This window comes from Microcaecilia unicolor, chromosome 4 (assembly GCF_901765095.1).
Source record: "Microcaecilia unicolor chromosome 4, aMicUni1.1, whole genome shotgun sequence".
In the NCBI taxonomy this organism is placed as follows: domain Eukaryota; kingdom Metazoa; phylum Chordata; class Amphibia; order Gymnophiona; family Siphonopidae; genus Microcaecilia; species Microcaecilia unicolor.
In genome coordinates this window covers 339,388,682-339,408,332 of record NC_044034.1, presented here as the reverse complement: position 1 = coordinate 339,408,332, position 19,651 = coordinate 339,388,682, and the positions used below count along the sequence as shown (strand labels likewise).

The 19,651-nt window shown below is 46.2% G+C and overlaps 2 protein-coding genes across 2 annotated transcripts in view; both read left to right on the top strand.

The window, feature by feature from the left end:
- The first annotated feature begins 1,170 nt into the window (after positions 1-1,170).
- The window catches only part of LOC115469446 (arylsulfatase H-like), an 83,732-nt gene continuing 65,251 nt past the window's right edge, over positions 1,171-19,651 (top strand). Inside the window, exons 1-2 of the mRNA XM_030202111.1 lie at positions 1,171-1,258; positions 9,580-9,729. Of these exons, the coding sequence (XP_030057971.1) occupies positions 1,233-1,258; positions 9,580-9,729 (176 nt within the window). The 5' untranslated portion in view covers positions 1,171-1,232. The remainder of the gene's footprint in view (positions 1,259-9,579; positions 9,730-19,651) is intronic.
- The window catches only part of LOC115469447 (arylsulfatase D-like), a 217,049-nt gene continuing 198,609 nt past the window's right edge, over positions 1,212-19,651 (top strand). The window contains exon 1 of the mRNA XM_030202112.1: positions 1,212-1,258. Coding sequence (XP_030057972.1) covers positions 1,233-1,258 — 26 coding nt within the window. The 5' untranslated portion in view covers positions 1,212-1,232. The remainder of the gene's footprint in view (positions 1,259-19,651) is intronic.

The window sequence follows — 19,651 nt, the reverse complement described above, 5'->3', positions numbered from 1 at the left end:
TTCAGCGATAATGGAAACTAATGCCGGCGATCTCAACACGGCCAAATGCAAGCCATTTGGTCGTGGGTGGAGTCAGCATTTGTAGTGCACTGGTCCCCCTCACATGCCAGGACACCAACCGGGCACCCTAGGGGGCACTGCAGTGGACTTCAGAAATTGCTCCCAGGTGCATAGCTCCCTTACCTTGTGTGCTGAGCCCCCCCAAATCCCCCCCAAACCCACTCCCCACAACTGTACACCACTACCATAGCCCTTAGGGATGAAGGGGGGCACCTACATGTGGGTACAGTGGGTTTTGGGGGGGGGGGTTTGGAGGGCTTCCATTTACCACCACAAGTGTAACAGGTAGGGAGGGGATGGGCCTGGGTCCACCTGCCTGAAGTGCACTGCACCAACTAAAAACTGCTCCAGGGACCTGCATACTGCTGTGATGGAGCTGGGTATGACATTTGAGGTTGGCATAGAGGCTAGGTGGGAGGGGGTTGGTGACCACTGCGGGAGTAAGGGGCGGTGATCCCCGATTCCCTCCGGTGGTCATCTGGTCAGTTCAAGCACCTTTTTGAGGCTTGGTCATGAACGAAAAGGGACCAAGTGAAGCCTGCCAAATGCTCGTCAGGGCCGGCTTTCTTTCTTTTTTCCATTATCGGGTGAAGCCGGCCATCTCGTAACCACGCCCCGTCCCGCCTTCTGTACCCTGCCAACACGCCCCCTTGAAGTTTGGCCGGCTCCGCGACGGAAAGCAGTTGAAGTCTGCCAAAATTGGCTTTCGCTTATACCGATTTGGCCGGGTTTAGGAGATGGCCGGCTATCTCCCGATTTGTGTCGGAAGATGGCCGGCCTTCTCGTTCGAAAATAAGCAGGATAGTGAGTAAACATGAATAAAACAAACATTCACGGAAACTACACCGGAAATGACATGAAACAAACATTTTCCAGTCACTCATCCCTAAAATCTATTACTTCATGAACTATGGGAACTCCATTATATATCAATACCTTTATTGTATTTGTAAAATAAATTTTAGTGGTGGTGGGGAGTTATTTTCTAACTCAATATTGGTTTTTGTTGGCTTGTGGAGATATATTTAAAATTTAGTCTCCATAAGTTTGTTTTTAACACTAACTTGTCTTTGTTTTATGGTTTATTAACATGAAGGTATGGCAGGTCCTCTTCACGTTGGCTGAACTTTAGCTCAGTAAATCATCTGACAGGACACTGGTGAAGGGAAGACATGGAAAGTCTACTGAGAAGTTATTGGTAAGCAAATAAAAAACAAATTGAAAACTGTACACTTATAGGGGGTATATTTATAAGGAGCCACCTAGATTTAGGAGGCAAAAATGTGCATAAATGCTAGTATTCTAGTCATTTATGCGCATATGAAATCCGTCCCTTCATCTCTGAGCACTCTACCAGAACCCTTATCCACACTCTTATCACCTCTTGTCTTGATTATTGTAACCTGCTTCTCACTGGCCTCCCTACTACTACTACTACTTAACATTTCTAGAGCGCTACTAGGGTTACGCAGCGCTGTACAAATTAACAAAGAAGGACAGTCCCTGCTCAAAGGAGCTTACAATCTAAAGGACGAAATGTCAAGTTGGGGCATCTCTCTCCTCTTCAATCAGTTCAAAACTCTGCTGCGCGACTCATTTTCCGCCAAAGTCGCTATGCTCACATTAGCCCTCTCCTTAAGTCACTTCACTGGCTCCCTATCCGCTTCCGCATGCAATTCAAACTTCTCTTATTAACCTATAAGTGCATTCACGCTGCCGCTCCCCAGTACCTCTCCACTCTTGTCTCTCCCTACGCCCCTCCCCTCGGGTACTCCATTCAGTTGATAAATCTCTCTTATCTGTCCCCTTCTCCTCTACTGCTAATTCCAGACTCCGTTCCTTTTATCTTGCTGCACCTCACGCCTGGAATAAACTTCCCGAGCCTGTACGTCTAGCCCCTTCTTTGGCCGTTTTCAAGTCCAAATTTAAAGCCCACCTCTTTACCACTGCTTTTGATTCCTAACCACTGCTCGCTTGCCCTGTCCTTTATCCTCACCTATTTATTCCCTTACCCTTAATTGTTCTGTCTGTCTGCCTGTCTTATCTAGATTGTAAGCTCTTTGAGCAGGGACTGTCTTTTTTGTGTATGGTGTACAGCGCTGCGTATGCCTTGTAGCGCTATAGAAATGATAAGTAGTAGTAGTAATATGAAGACATATGTACATAAATGATCAGCTTCTTGTTAAGCGCTATTTTATAATAGCTTAAATTATTTCACAATGCACGTTTTGATCAGGTCATGTAAATCATGTATGATACCATGATTTGCGCCTATTTCAAACACATTCAGGCCTTGATACATTGTGTTTGGAAGACCCTGGTTTTTGCACATAAACCCCCTAATTCTATAAAAGTCACCAAAAATTGTGCATACAAATTTGGGCATGGGCCCAATTTATGCGCACAATGTAATTGAATAACGAGTTAATTAGTGCAAATAGTTGGTTTTATAACAAGCAATTATTGACAGTTAGATTTAATTGATATTTACGTGCGTAAATTTAGGTGTGGGATCCACGCCTACATTTTACATGTGTCCTGAAAAAGTGGTGCAGAAATGGGAGGGTCATGGATAGTTCAGGGTGGATCATAGGCATGGTTTTTGGTTACGCACACAATAAGGGGACTCTGCACCTAAATTTAGGTGTGGGTATTTACACCATGTTTTCATTAGTGCAAATGGACGCATCTAAATTTAAGCATGACCCCCGGGATGTTTGTGATTGCCATGTTAGTCCATTTGAATATGTGGAAATAATGGTCAACAACCAAGGGATGGTACAACCAAGGATGTACTATCCTCTCGCACCGAGGATATGTCTCCAAGTGCTGACCGGGAGGGAAAAGTTAGGACAGCTGTTGTAGTTGGTGATTCGATCGTTAGGCATATAGATAGCTGGGTGGCTGGTAGACATGAGGATCGCCTGGTGACTTGCCTGCCTGGTGTGAAGGTGGCGGACCTCACGCGTCACCTAGATAGGATTTTAGATAGTTCTGGAGAGGAGCCGGCTGTCTTGGTACATGTGGGTACCAATGACATAGGAAAATGTGGGAGAGAGGTTCTAGAAGCCAAATTTAGGCTCTTAGGTAGAAAGCTCAAATGCAGATCCTTTAGGGTAGCATTTTCTGAAAATGCTACCCTTTCCACGTGCAGGGCCCAAGAGACAGGCAGAGCTCCAGAGTCTCAATGCGGGGATGAGACGATGGTGCAGGGAGGAGGGTTTTAGATTTGTTAGGAACTGGGCAACATTCTGGGGAAGGGGGAGCCTATTCCGAAAGGATGGACTCCACCTTAACCAGGTGGGACCAGGCTGCTGGTGTTGGCATTTAAAATGGAGATAGAGCAGCTTTTAAACTAGAAACAGGGGGAAGGCCTTCAGTCGCTCAAAAACGCAAGGTTCGGGATAAAGTATCTTTCAAAGATATCACCAAAACAGGGAAGATAGGGTATCCTGATAGTGAGGTTGCAAAAGAGGCCGTAGTAGATCAGGTGTCCTTAAATAAAAATAAATATTCAGACAAAAGATTGCAAATTAATACTATCAAGTACTAAGCATCAGTGGCGTTCCGACCCTAGCTGACACCCGGGGCGGATCGCCAATGCGCCCCCACCCGGGTGCACACCGGTGGGGGGGGGGGGAGGGTGCCGCGGCGCGCGCCTGTTGCCCTGTTTCAGTCCGATTTCGCAATTCGCATTTGTTCACTGCTCCCTCTGAGTCTGCCCCGGAACAGGAAGTAACCTGTTCCGGGGCAGACTCAGAGGGAGCAGTGAACACATGCGAATTGTGAAATCGGACTGAAACAGGGCACCCGGGGCGGACTGCCCCCACCGCCCCCCCCCTTGGTACGCCACTGCTAAGCATCATGTAAATAGGAAAACAAACATACTTTGAAATGTCTATATGCGAATGCCAGGAGCCTAAGAAATAAGATGGGAGAGTTAGAATATATTGCACTAAATGAAAAATTAGATATAATAGGCATCTCTGAGACTTGGTGGAAGGAGGATAACCAGGGGGACACTGTCATACTGGGGTACAAATTATATCGTAGTGACAGGGTAGATCGAATTGGTGGAGGGGTAACATTGTATAAAGCCTTGAATCAAATAGATTGAAAATTCTGCAGGAAACAAAACACTTCTTGGAATCACTGTGGAGTGAAATTCCATTTTGTAAAGGGGAAAAGGATAGTGATAGAAGTGTACTGCCGTCCGCCTGGCCAGGATGAACAGACGGATGCAGAAATGTTAAAGGAAATTAGGGACGCAAACAAACTGGGCAACACAATAATAATGGGTAATTTCAATTACTCCGATATTGACTGGGTAAATGTAACATCGGGGCACGCTAGGGAGGTAAAATTCCTTGATGAAATCAAGGACAGCTTTATGGAGCAGCTGGTACAGGAGCCAACGAGAGAAGGAAAAATTCTAGACCTAGTCCTTAGTGGAGCACATGATCTGGTGCGGGAGGTAATGGTGCTGGGCCCGCTTGATAACAGTGATCATAATATGATTGGATTTGATATTAGCTTTGAAGTAAGTATACATAGGAAATCAAATACGTTAGCATTTAACTTTAAAAAAGGAGACTACGATAAAATGAGAAGAACGGTGAAAAGAAAACTTAGAGGAGCGACAGCGAGGGCAAAAAAATTTACATCAGGCGTGGATGCTGTTCAAAAACATCATCCTGGAAGCCCAGGCCAAATATATTTCGCGTATTAAAAAAGGAGGACGGAAGACCAGTCGACAGCCGGCGTGGTTAAAAAGTGAGGTGAAAGAAGCTATTAGAGCTAAAAGAAAATCCTTCAGAAAATGGAAGAAGGAACCGACTGAAAATAATAAGAAACAGCATAAGAAATGTCAGGTCAAATGGAAAGCGCTGATAATGAAGGCTAAGAGGGACTTTGAAAAAAAGATTGCGTTGGAGGCAAAAACATGTGGAGGGGCATAATCGAACAGGGCGCCCAAGTTTTCATGAGGGCATCCTCGCAGGATGGCCCTGTAAAGGGGCAGGGCAATGCGTATTATCGAAACAAGATGGATGTCCATCTTTCGTTTGATAATACGGTCGAGGACGCCCAAATCATGAAATTTAGGTCGACCTTAGGTCGTTTTTCAGATGGTTGTCCTTGGTTTTTGGCGATAATGGAAACCAAAGACATCCATCTCAAAAACGTCCAAATCCAAGCCATTTGGTCATGGGAGGAGCCAGCATTCGTAGTGCACTGGTCCCCCTCACATGCCAGGACACCAACCGGGCACCCTAGGGGGCACTGCAGTGGACTTCAGAAATTGCTCCCAGGTGCATAGCTCCCTTACCTTGGGTGCTGAGCCCCCCAAGCCCCCCCAAAACCCACTCCCCATAGCTGTTCACCACTACCATAGCCCTTAGGGATGAAGGGGGGCACCTACATGTGGGTACAGTGGGTTTCTGGTGGGTTTTGGAGGGCTCGCATTTACCACCACAAGTGTAACAGGTGGGGGGATGGGCCTGGGTCCGCCTGTCTGAAGTACACTGCACCCACTACAACTGCTCCATGGACCTGTATACTGCTGCGATGGGCCTGAGTATGGCATTTGAGGCGGAGTTTAAAAAAGGTTTGGACGGCTTCCTAAAGGAAAAGTCCATAGACCATTATTAAATGGTCTTGGAGAAAATCCACTATTTCTGGGATAAGCAGTATAAAATGTTTTGTACTTTTTTAGGATCTTGCCGGGTATTTGTGACCTGGATTGGCCACTGTTGGAAACAGGATGCTGGGCCTGATGGACCTTTGGTCTTTCCCAGTATGGCAATACTTATGTACTTATGTATATGGTTAGTCTCATAAAAAGCTATCTTTGACAAGCTTTTGAGAGTTATCCTCTCTTTATCAGGTCAGTGAAATCAGATGAAGCTGACCTGATGAAAAGAAAATAACTCTCAAAAGCTTGTCAATTTAATCCAATAAAAAGCAATCAAGTACAAATTGGTTGTTGACCTCTATTTCCTCATGGAGGGTAAAAGAGTGCCTAGGTTTAGAGATGAAGAAAGTGCCTATTTTAAGTCCATTTTGAAAAGGTACTTAGGTGTCCATGGTGGGTATTTTAGAGGCTCTATTTGCATTAAGATGTCCACAGTTCAGGGATGTTCAAATGCTGAATACAATGCCAGGTTGTGGCCATCCAAAACAGCAGAATGTCCACATGGCAAGGGGGGTGTTCTGGACATGTTTTTGTTTTTTTGTTGTTACATTTGTACCCCGCGCTTTCCCACTCATGGCAGGCTCAATGCGGCTTACATGGGGCAATGGAGGGTTAAGTGACTTGCCCAGAGTCACAAGGAGCTGCCTGTGCCTGAAGTGGGAATCAAACTCAGTTCCTCAGGACCAAAGTCCACCACCCTAACCACTAGGCCACTCCTCCACTCAGGAGGGCAGGACTAAGGAGTGCCATACACTTCAATGCCCCTGCCCATCTATTCCCTATTTCAGAAGGAGAAGGAACATCCATCCATGTCGACAAAGATGGATATTGGTATTTAGACTTGTTCCCTGGAACCTTCAGGTGATGGAAAGGTGCTCGGATTGAGCAGTGCTTCACTGGAGGGATTCATGGGGTCACCTCACCCCCATAATCCCCATGTGGTTGCCATTTCTGAAAGCAAAACTAGTAAAGGAAACCGGGCTATGTTTTAGCTCCAGGAATGAAGGACTTTCATGGTACTACAATAGCTGACTTGAATGTTGAATGTTCATTTCCTGACCCATGAACATTTTCCTTTTACAGAAGTTATAAAGCTCAATCTGTGGTCTCAGCGGTATAACTTGTTGGTGTTCCCACTTTACAGTGCAAGATTTATAACACCCACCTCCTCATCAACCAATAGACAAAGAATATTTTCTATAATCAAATATACTCTTATAATTTCCACTTCTTAAATTTAAGTATAGGTCTCTCTATACATTTTTATATCATTCAAAGGTGCTATTATTGAAAACATTCATCTTAAATAAAATTATTTCTCAATGTCAGGTCGGTTACTGACTTTTAGAATTGGACCAGAGTGTTTTCTATGCAGGTATTGCAGTGTATGCATTGAATCTGTGAATGTACTGTGGACTCCTGATGAAAGTTTTTCTGAGACTTGGCCAGGTTGGGTCCTGTTTCCATTAAAGTTGACATTTGGATACTCTTGCTGTGCTTGGCCTTCCTTGGATCACTGCTGCTGTTTGGTTGCCTTTTAAGAAGTGGCCTAGGAGCATTGGGCTATAGCTTTGCAGCTGGGATAGAAAGGTACCGCCAGCTTTTTGCTGGCAGTATTTTTCCAGGAATAATGCAGCTTGAGGTGTTCACCCCAAGCTGTGTTATTGAATTTATGTAGTAACTAGAAAAAAAGGCCCGTTTCTGTTAGAAATGAAACGGACGCTAGCAAGGTAATCTCATTTTGACATGAATGTTTTTAATGGAAGTTTTTGTACATATTTCCTGTGATGCTAATGAATAATTTCCCAGATTGTTTTATGACTAATCTGATGCATGACAATGCCTCCCTCCCTCCCTCCGAGTTCCATGCCCCCCTACCTGCCTCCCTCCCTGTCCTCTGAGTTCCAGGCACCCCTCCCTCCCTCCGAGTTCCATGCCCCCCCTACCTGCCTCCCTCCCTGTCCTCTGAGTTCCAGGCACCCCTCCTTCCCTCCGAGTTCCATGCCCCCCTCCCTGTCCTCCGAGTTCCAGGGCACCCCTCCCCTTCGAGTTCCAGGACCCCCTTCCCCCCCTCTTTGAGTGCCAGCCTACTCCTTCTTCCTCTGTCTCTCAGCATCACCCGAAATCTTACCATAGAGCAGAGCAGACGCTACAGTTATACTTCCTCACTCACAGGTTATTGGTTGCTGGCTTTTGTTGAGTGCTGGTGGGTTGGTTGGAGCGGGAGTGAGAGGGGTGCTGTGAGTGGCTGTGTGGCGTGAAGCAGGGCTGTGTAGCGAGTGACATACTATGTGGGGGGCGGGGCTGAGGGCGGCTCTCTGACTGATGCTGAGAGCCTACGAACAATACAGGGCTTCAGGGCTTCACTGCCATGGAATCAGCTTCAGAACGTTGGAGTTGCGAATTATGTGTGTGTGTGGGGGGGCGGCTCTATGACTGGTTCTGAGAGCCTACGAACACTACAGGGCTTCACGGCTTCACTGCCACGGAGTCAGCTTCAGAACGTTAGAGGTGCGAATTATTATATTAGATGAGCTGTTTTGCATACATTTACACGCTTTGCATCTCATTGCTATGTAATCTGCAATATCTTTAAAAAAACTATGTATTACGATAATATCACATGTTAAACACATGTTAAGGGGCAAATAATGCCTGTTATTGCTGTAAAGCACTTTGATAATTATCCTCTTGGCTTAAAGATGTGAACATTATGCCTGTTCAAAAGCAGATGTAAATGTTGCATGTACTTTGTGTGTGGATGTGTGTATTTCATAAAAGAGCAACACACAGAGGGTTCAAAGCACAAAACACAATCCAAAGCACAACAGTACCAAGGTCTTTTAGGGGCCCTTTTACTAAGCCGTGTAAAAATCTACATGCACCCAATGCATGCCAAAATGGAGTTACCGCCTGGTTACCGTGTGGCTCTTGCGGTAATTTCATTTTTGGCGCGCATCTGATACGCACATGCAAAAAATAATTTTTATTTATTGTACACGCGTATTGGGCGCGCGCCAAGTGGCATTTGATGCGCGTAGGTCATTACCACCCGGTTACCGCATGAGACTTTACCTCTAGGTCAGTGGCTGGCGGTAAGGTCTCAGACCCAAAATGGACACATGGCAATTTTCATTTTGCCGCACATCCATTTTCTCCATTTTTTGCAGGTCTACTGAAAAATGATTCTGCGCATGCCCAAAACACACGTGTACACTACCTCAGGCCATTTTTCAGCGCACCTTAGTAAAAGAACCCTTTAATGCATAACATAGATCAGTCTTGTACATCAATGACTTGACATGGGTCGTGTTTTGGTGCACAGTGCCTGCGTCAAGGGTCATGTGACAACATTAGTCTGATATGGACATGCCCAGCGGCTCAACTGAAAGCAAGAAATAAGTACCTAATCCCAACACTATGCTAAAGTTCCAACATGACATCCCCTAGTGAGCGGCTTTGGTGCTTAAGATTGTACTTTATACAAGACGTATAAATGGAATCTCCACCAACACTCTGCCCTAACTCCTGTTTTGCACTGCACATACTTTTTACATGTGACTTACTTTTATAAGAGGTCCTTTCTGCATATAAATTAGTATTTTACTTGCAGAAAAGATTTGTAAAATTATCCCCTTATGGCATAAAACATACTCTGCAGTTTAAGGCATAGGAAAAGGAAGCAAAACTGAGCCAAATTGTCCAGAACAATAATAGTTCAAATAATTTCCCCTCTGGCCACCATCAGATGCAATAAAACTTTATATCTGTGTCTTATCGGGAACTTGGAAACATAATTGCATCTTTCATTTTCTGTACTTTTGTAGGAATCTTCCAGTCTTGCTGTTCTTTTCACTCTTGCTTTGGAAAACATGTGAAGCTCGAGCAGGAGCTGATTCCAGACCCAATATTTTGATCTTAATGGCAGATGATCTTGGCATTGGGGATGTGGGCTGCTATGGGAATGACACAATAAGGTAAACATATCTCTCTATATAAAACGCACCTCCAACATTCTAATGAAGCCTCACTTTCCCAACGTTCTAAAGTGAGGCGGCAGAGACCACTTTTTGAACATCAGTGTTTGCCCCGCCCACGCGCTGCTGATTGGCTGTGCCTCAGGTGATGCACACAAAGTACGGTTCCACCTCCCAAACACTCACATGGACTTAGAAACCACCAAGCCTTTGAATGGGACCGGTGCTGCAGAGGAGCAGGAGTGGGACAGCGAAGAAAATGCAGCAGCATTCAGGAAAAAAAAACAAACACACATGAGTCCCGCCCCTTCCTGAGGAGGGGGTAGCTACCAGCACGGGGACCAACCGCGAGGAAAGCGCGGACGAAGAACGCCACTAAACAACCACTACATCGCGGACCTTACTCTGCAAGCTGTTCATGCGGTGAGTCTCCAAGCCGGCGTTCAGTGCCTACAACAGAGACTTCCAAACACATGCGCCCTCAGCCCCGCCCCCCCCTACAGAACGCCACCCACATTCCACACTAAAACCAAACCAACCCCCCCCCCCAAAAAAAAAACCACCCAAACGGAAACCTCCGGCGCCCAACCCCCCCTAAAAAAAACGGATCACAGCCCACCTGAGTGCCCAGCTGAAATCAGTGCCTACAAGGAGACCTCCAGACACATGCGCCCTCAGCCCCGTCCCCCCCTACAGAACGCCACCCACATTCCACACTAAAACCAAACCAACCCCCCCCCCAAAATAAAACCACCCAAACGGAAACCTCCGGCGCCCAACCCCCCCCTAAAAAAAACGGATCACAGCCCACCTGAGTGCCCAGCTGAAATCAGTGCCTACAAGGAGACCTCCAGACACATGCGCCCTCAGCCCCGTCCCCCCCTACAGAACACCACCCACATTCCACACTCGAAAAAACCCCATATCTGCTCCTACTGCCTGCCTGTAACGGATCCCTCTGGTTTCAACAAAAATACAAGTGCCTACAAATACCACATCAGAGTGCCCTGCTGAATTAAGATTACTGTATCACACTCACACGCAGAGAATCACCCCCTACCAGCCACAAAAAAACCCCACATCTAATATGGACAATCAACATCACTCACTAACACACATACATACAACCAAACTGCCCACCACCCAAAATGCCACACACTGCCATGGACAGACAACATCTTGCTTTCACACTCATACACACACACACACTCCCCCAACCCCCTTAATACAAAAACTGAAACAGTAAAAACCTACATCTCTCTCTTACAAACACCCACAGACTCCCATAATCCCCCCCCAAAAAACACAAACACTCATACAGAACAACCCTACCCCACAAACACCCCCTACAAACACCCCCCACAAAATGGCACAGACACCCACAACCCCCCTTAAAACCACAAGCACTCATACAGAACAACGCTACCCTACCCCACAAACACCCCTCCCCCCCCCAAAAAAAATAGCATACACCCATAGACCCCCACAACCCCCCCTCAAAACCACAAACACTCATACAGACTTTACAACTTAAAAAAAAAAACTCTTTTCCTTTTTAAAAAAAAATATATCCCTTAATATCAAACAGAAAAAGAAAACAAAAAAAAAAAACCCCACATGCTAGCGCCCGTTTCATTTGTTTTGGAAACGGGCCTTTTATACTAGTTTTATATAATCAAATGTTTATATCTATCCAATAAACAAGGCCAAACATAACCAAAATATATTATTTACCCACTGTAAACTGTAGATCAGCTTTCTTTACAGTTCAGTAACAGTGGGTAGAAGGCATTTACCAGTTTTTTTCCTTGAGGCTTGCACAAACTAAAATTAAGTCAGTCTTTTATACCCTAAGGAAAAGTCCATTGTTACTGAGATAGACATGGGGGAAGTCACTGCTTGCCCTGGGATTGGTACTATGGAATGTTGCGACTGTTTGGGATTCCAGAATGTTGCTACTATTTGGGTTTCTGCCAGGTATTTGTGACCGGGACTGGCCACTGCTGAAAGCAGGATACTGGGCTAGATGCACCACCGGTCTGACCAGGTATGGCTATTCTTATGTTCTTAAGTCAAATATATTTAAAGCAATGGCGTTCCTAGGGGCGCTGACACCCGGGGCGGATCGCCGATGCGCCCCGCCCCTCGGGTGCAGCGCCCCCCCCCCCAGAACAGCGCGCCCCCCCCCCGGCGAAATAACCCCCCGGGTGCAGCGTGACCCCCCGGCGAAAGAACCCCCCCCCCCGGGTGCACCGCTGGGGGGGGGGGGGGGGGGGTGCCGTGCGCCTGTCGGCTCTTGGTTTTGGAAGTAACCTGTTCCAGGGCAGAGGGAGCATGAAAACGAAGAGCCGACAGGCGCGCGGCGTGCACCTGAGGCGGACCGCCCCCACCGCCCCCCCTTGGTACGCCACTGATTTAAAGCTAATCAATATTCTTTGATCAAGTAAATAGCTTAGTAGGGTTTTAGTAGGGCTCTTCTGCTTAAAAAAGAAGTTTCCCAAGCTTCCTCAAGGCAGCCCTGAGATAGTGGGGGCTGAGGAAGCATTTCCCCTTGGCAGTCGTCCAGGCTACCAACCTGGAAGTGGTGCAGCCACAAAGAAACATACCCAGAAAGGCAGCAGACCGACAAGGAAGGGGGTTTGTGGGGCTGTGACTGCAGTGGTGGCTATAACAGAGCAGAGCAGCACTAAACTGAAGCTCTGACCCCACATGGTGCCAGCAGCCCTAAAGGAGCCATAGCCCTCTAGAAGGCAGAAAGGGAACGACAGCTCCAGGGTAAGCTCCAAAGGAAACAGGAAAGCAGATCAGGGGCAGCCAAAATGAGCCTCCACCCCATGAAATGCCCCCCTCAAAAAAAAAAAAATCTCCAAGGCCCAGGAGCAGCAGCAGTAGAGGGGAAAGGAGGAATAATTCTCTCTCTCCCCCTTCCTCCTGAGACAAAGCAGGATAAGCAGAAGTATAGGGGTAGAATGATAGCTTCAGTAACAGCAAGGGGCAGAAAATGGGGGTGGACAATACCTGGATCCTCAACCACAGTTAGGAAGAATATTTCTCCCAGAACCTCAGCTGCCTAGGAGGAAGAGACCTTTGACCTTTGAACAATGTCCCGCCCTTTCGCCCCCCCCCCCCGTTCCAGAGGAGACAACAAGGAAGAGGGGACATGAAGGCCAAATGAGTGGAGGAGTGGCCTAGTGGTTAGGGTGGTGGACTTTGGTCCTGGGGAACTGAGGAACTGAGTTCGATTCCCACTTCAGGCACAGGCAGCTCCTTGTGACTCTGGGCAAGTCACTTAACCCTCCATTGCCCCAGGTACAAATATGTACCAGTATACAATATGTAAGCCGCATTGAGCCTGCCATGAGTGGGAAAGCACGGGGTACAAATGTAACAAAAATAAAATAGATACTATTGGAGATTCTAAATGGAATGTTGCTACTACTGGAGATTCTACATGGAATGTTGCTATTGCTACTATTGGAGATTTTAGATGGAATGTTGCTACTATTGGAGATTCTACATGGAATGTTGCTATTCCACTAGCAACATTCCATGTAGAAGGCTGCGCAGGCTTCTGTTTCTGTGAGTCTGATGTCCTGCACGTACGTGCAGGACATCAGACTCACAGAAGCAGAAGCCTGCGTGGCCACATTGGTGATCTGCAAGGGCCGACTTCTACATGGAATGTTGCTAGTGGATTAGCAACATTCCATGTACAATCTCAAATAGTAGCAACAGTGGAGGAGTGGCCTAGTGGTTAGGGTGGTGGACTTTGGTCCTGAGGAACTGAGTTCAATTCCCACTTCAGGCACAGGCAGCTCCTTGTGACTCCGGGCAAGTCACTTAACCCTCCATTGTCCCATGTAAGCCGCATTGAGCCTGCCATGAGTAGGAAAGGCGCGGGGTACAAATGTAAAAAAAAAAATGAATATAGACAAAGAAGAAAGGTCAGAAGCAGAGTGACAAGCACACGCCTGAAGATCAAAGAGTTCCTCATACAGAAGAGAAACTGATAGAGAAAGAAAGAGCGGTATTGGAGGAGCTAAAAAGCCCCCTCATCTCCTTCTTGGAGACAGCTGAGCACACATGAGAAGGGAGTAATGCAGGAGGCTGCTGAAGCCCCCTGGGAATCAAGATACAGTCCAGAAGAAGCAGAGCCAGTGCAGTGCCTGATCTCAGACAGATTCCAGGGTTGAAGTCTAGCTCCAAGTGATTGCCTGAACCAGGCTGCTGTGAGTGAAAAGCTGGACCAGGGCTACTGGAAACTGCAGACACCGTGAGAAAGTCTGCCTCAGACTGAGAGGATACAATAAAGCAAGGCAAGCCTTCACATAGCAGCAAACCCAGGACATGAACAGAAGGTAGTCAAACTGTATGTAGCCAAAGGGTTAATGGGAAAAATGTGTAGAGGGGCATTTTCGATATGACTTCCAAATCCGATTTTGGACGTTTTTGCAAAAAACATCCAAAAATCCAGTGACAAACATGGCCATTTTCAAATCAGAAAAATGTTTACATTTTTGGTTCAAATATTGCTCTATTTTAGACATTTTTATGCTCAGGACGTCTTTCTTTACGGGCCATTTTCAAACAACCCCCACCCCCAAATCTGACTTTTTTTTTTTGGCAACTTGAGGCAGTGTAGGAAAGGAGGAAGGAAAGGAGTCCCACAGGCTGGGGGGGGGGGGGGGGGGGTCAGGTTTTTAATTTTAATTAAAGTCAGATCTGGAAGTCTTCTCTGGTAACCCCAGAACCCACGTTATTGGCAAGAATAAGCCCGCCAAGCTCCATGCCATGACTGCAAATATGCACCATGGGGGTCTCCTTTTCTTCCCATCTATGCCTTACTGGAAGCAGGATTGACCCATTTAATATACCCAGATCAATTATCTACCCCCCCCCCCCCCCTGCCGGTTGACTATGAAACTCCTGTGTAGCAGACCTTTTAGTCAGGTCAATTTATGCTAAAAAAAGTAAGATGTCTTACTCAAATGCTTTTGGGCTCTGCTTAGGAAGCTAAGCAGAGTCAGATGGTCTTAGCGCTTAGATGAGAAACATTATCCTACTGAAAAATTTATTTAACTATTATGTAGGGATTTTCTTTGTTTTTTTTTTTTCTCAAATGGGTCATATAGATTATTGGGCTCATTTTCAAAACAGAAAAATGTCTAAAAAGTGGCCTAAAGCAGAATTTGGACGTTTTTCTCACAAAAACGTCCAAATCAGTATTTTCGAAACCTATTTCTAGACGTTTTTCTAGGAAGTCCATAAGAAATGTGTCCAGGTCTCAAGGGGGCGTGTCAGGGGTGTGTTCAGGCTGGGGCTTGGGCTTTCCTAAGACTTGGACATTTTTCAGCCATAATGGAACAAAACAAAACTGTCCAGGACTAAAACTAAGATGTTTTGTGCTAGACCTGTTGGGGCACCTTTATTGGCTAGGAGACCACTGGTGCTCAAGCCGAGATTTCATTGGCTTGGCAACGCTGATGCTGACAGTTGCCAGAAGGAGCAAAAGCTGAGGTAGTGAGAGGCTGTGTGATGCTGTGTGTCAGTATCTGATAGATGGTTGAGTCAGGAATTAAATAACTAATAGAAGTGGTGAAGTGTTTGAAATGAGAAGGGGGAGCAATTGATCTGAGTGTGAGTTTCTGAAGGTAAAGGCTCATTTCCTTCCAGGGATTGAAAGGGAGCAACATTGTGTTATTCATGGTTGATGAGTGACAGAATAGTAATAATAGGAGGGGTTGGGTGTGATACAGTGAAACTTTAATATTGCAGAGTTAAGGTCCTGACACTGGTGAAATTAAGGAGGAAATCAGTGTTTAATAGGGGGTGAGAGTGTATGGGGTTAAATGATAGAATGTTCTGTGAAAGAGAAGGTTGAGAGAGACGCTGCCTGAGAAATAGGGCGAGTGAGTTCCTGCACTGCTCCTTTTAGAACAGGGAAACAAAATGAGGATAGGTTTGGAAGGAAAGGGTATTTTATTTAAATTTTGTTTTAATTAGTAAGTGGCCACAGTTTTGGTTTAACTAATTAAATGTCCCATAGAAGAGGGTATCCTAAAAAAAAAAGATAGGGAGATAGGGTTTTGCCTCCTGTTTTAGTTCATTAAGTAAGGTGTAGGAAGAAAAGAAAACTCCCCCCCCCCCCCCCACCCCGAGGAACTGGCGTCTGGAAACTTACCTGGGCCCCCACGCAAGCAAGCCAAGCTTAATTTCTCATGGCCAGAGATACTGAATAGAAAACTGTCATAGCTAAGTGATATTTGATCAAATATTAATACAAGAAAAACTACTTACCTAGATTAGACAAGTCCTAAATTCCGGTGAAGTGAAGAAGAAGGTCCTGTAGAAACATAATTGGTGCACAAAGGATCAAATTCCTCATATACATAGGAAAAAAAATTAAATAATTCAAAGTAAAACAAATGTTAATAATTTTGAGATGGCATACAAAAATGTGTAAAAAAGAGATACGTATCTGATGTATGTTGATCAGCGGGGGTGGGTGTAGTCATCCTGTGAGAATATAAAGAAAAGCAAATGGGATTTGATACAGTTTCATCTTTATGTAGTTATAGTCTGGAAATAGGCGAAAGGCTTAGTTGAGGGAAAGAAACATTGTTGATTGTTTCCAGTTGAGTTACAAATGTCCGAGTGTTACTGTTTTATTTTAAAAGTACAGGAAGAACAGAATTTCACCATTAAATGTTTATCACTTATGTATTATAAATTGTGGAGTCTTGCTTATTACCAAGAATAGGGAAATAATCCTAAATTTAGTTTACATTCCTCTCTCGCTCTCTGAGGGCGAGAGACGTGGTTAGTTTTTTTGTGTCATCTCTCCATTTCTGGGTAATGTGTTCTCGGAAGCCTGCCTCGACTACAATGATCAGCTGAACCAGAACATATTGTAACTTAACCCAGGAGTGGGAGAGAGACTACAGTCATATTGAAAATTCCCCTCCACATCAACTTGTAAACCACAAAAATGATAGTAAATTAAATAACATGTGTTTAACTGTCTCCCTCTTCTCACTTCAAAATTATCAAATAAAATTAAGTTAAGAAACATTGTCAGAAACAAATCTTTTCCAAATGCATTTTTCATGATAATTCATCTTTCTCCCTTTCTCATCCCATTCATGCATTTTCAAAACCCTCACTTACACACTATTCACCCTACATATGCTTCCTTCTCTGTCTCAGTGTTCCAAATAGGGTTGGGGGAGAGTGAGAGAGAGAGAGATGGGTGCTGGAACTGGTGGTGGTGGGGGGGGGGGGGGGGGGGGGGGGGAAGGGTATACCAGTAAGTGCTGGGAGATGAAAGATGAAGGATAAATGAAAAAGTGTGCCTCGGTGGGGGAAGGAGAGAGACAATACTTCAGGAAAGGTAGGGAGGAAGGGAGGGAGGACGAAGACATTTTGTCAAGGAGAGTGAGTGAGTGAATGCTGGTAGAGATGGAGAATGTGTGTCTTGAGGAGAAAGTGAAAGGGAGAGTGTGGGGGGAAGGGAAGATGAGAGATGGGGGGAAAAAGAGGGAGATAAGAGGCAGGCCCGTGCCAAGGGTCTGTGCTGCCCCCCCCGCAGACGAACAGTTGGCGCCCCCCCCCCGCAGATGAACAGTTGGCGCGCGCGCCCCCCCTCCCCGTGAAGATGATTGCGGCGCGCCCTGGGGGCCTTTAAATCTTTTACTTGCAGTCGCAGCAGCGTCTGTGAAAGCGGAGCGCTGCCGACATCTCCCTTCCCTTCCTGTTGGTTCCGTCAGTGTCCCGCCTTCTTCTGACGTCAGAAGAAGGCGGGACACTGAGGGAACCAACAGCGCGAAGGGAAGGGAGACTTCGGCAACGCTCCGCTTTCACAGACGCTGCTGCGACTGCAAGTAAAAGATTTAAAGGCCTTGGCGGCGCGGGGCGAGGGTAAGCACCGCGGCGGCGCCCTCCAGAGGTGGGCGCCCTCCTGCGGTGCTTACCCCGCTTACCGCATCGGCACGGCCCTGATAAGAGGGAGGATTTGGGAGGGGTAAAGGAGGGAGAGAAAGTGGAAAGAACAGAGTTTGAAAAAGACAAGAGAAGGAGAGCGAGGAAAGGAAAAAAGGAGAGAAATGAGAGAAAAACAGCTGCCAGGCCTGCCACCACAAGCCTCAGCCTTCCCACCTGTAGCTGCTTCACTGCCTTATTTTCAAATATTTTTTTATTTCTTAGTATATTCTTAATGCCTTCCCTTGTGCTTTATTTTTATTATTATTTTGATTAGATTTGTTTTCATTTTTCTTGCAGTTCTCTGTCCATTTAAGATGGTGTATCACAACCTCTTCCTTTTTCCTTTTTTGTTTCACTTGGCAACTCCAAAATATTTACATAACCCTACAACTGACAAGGGAAGAACAGAAATTGGCACTATTCCTAGACCAGCCTGTTATTGGGAAACTGTCAGAACCACAAAAAAAAAAAAAAATCTGCCATTGTCTCCCAAGACAAGATTCCATATTTCAGAGCAATAATGCTGCCCTGGTAAAAGATACGATAATTGTTCATTATCAGTTAGAAGCCTTTGAGAATTATAATGAAAGACTTAACTTTTATGGGAGGAGTGGCCTAGTGGTTAGGGTGGTGGACTTTGGTCCCGGGGAACTGAGGAACTGAGTTCGATTCCCACTTCAGGCACAGGCAGCTCCTTGTGACTCTGGGCAAGTCACTTAACCCTCCATTGCCCCAGGTACAACATTGAGCCTGCCATGAGTGGGAAAGCGCGGGGTACAAATGTAACAAAAATAAAATAGATACTATTGGAGATTCTACATGGAATGTTGCTACTATTGGAGATTCTACATGGAATGTTCCACTAGCAACATTCCATTCCATGTAGAAGGCTGCGCAGGCTTCTGTTTCTGTGAGTCTGACGTCCTGCACGTACGTGCAGGACGTCAGACAAGCAGAAGCCTGCGCAGCCACATTGGTGATCTGCAAGGGCCGACTTCTACATGGAATGTTGCTAGTGGAATAGCAACATTCCATGTAGAATCTCCAATAGAAGCAACAGTGGAGGAGTGGCCTAGTGGTTAGGGTGGTGGACTTTGGTCCTGGGGAACTGAGGAACTGAGTTTGATTACCACTTCAGGCACAGGCAGCTCCTTGTGACTCTGGGCAAGTCACTTAACCCTCCATTGCCCCATGTAAGCCGATTGAGCCTGCCATGAGTGGGAAAGCGCGGGGTACAAATGTAACAAACAACTTAGGTCTTCTTTTTAATTTTCCCAACTCTGTCTAGGCGAAACACTGTGGCATTACTAAAGAGAAATCCTTCAGGTCCTTCCAGAGTCACCTTGACCCTCACTGGAGCATTTTTGCTTCTGTCTGCCAGTCATGATAAAGAATGGAGAGTTATTTTTGGTGATAATTTACTTTCTGAAGACTGTCTTGATGTGACTTGTCTTTTAGAGAGAACACAGACAGCCAACTCTCTAGCTATTCCCATCAGAACAGAAAACAGCTGCCTCAACTTCAGGAAGAGGATGAAAACCTTTCTCTTCCCAAAGACTGTTTCATAACAATCAGGGCCGCTGAGAGACTGAGCCGGGCCCGCTGCCACCCAATCACTACCACTGTTGCCTGCCTCTCCTGCTCCCAGGCCGCCGGTGCCGCAGTCCCTAATCTCCACCCGCCACGCCCCCTGCATTCAAATCGGCAGCGCAGCACCAGTGAGCAGCGCCTCACCTCCGTGTGAAAGCGGCAGATCGCCTCCCTTCGGGCCCTCCCTCACTGTACCCCACCCTAGCGGAAACAGGAAGCTACATCAGACGAGGGCGGTACACAATGAGGGAAGGCCCGAGGCGATCCGCCGCTCTCAAACAGAGGCGAGGTGCTGCGCTGACAACTAGAGACTCTCCCTTTTCCAAATGCAGGGGGCCTGGTGGCAGACAGA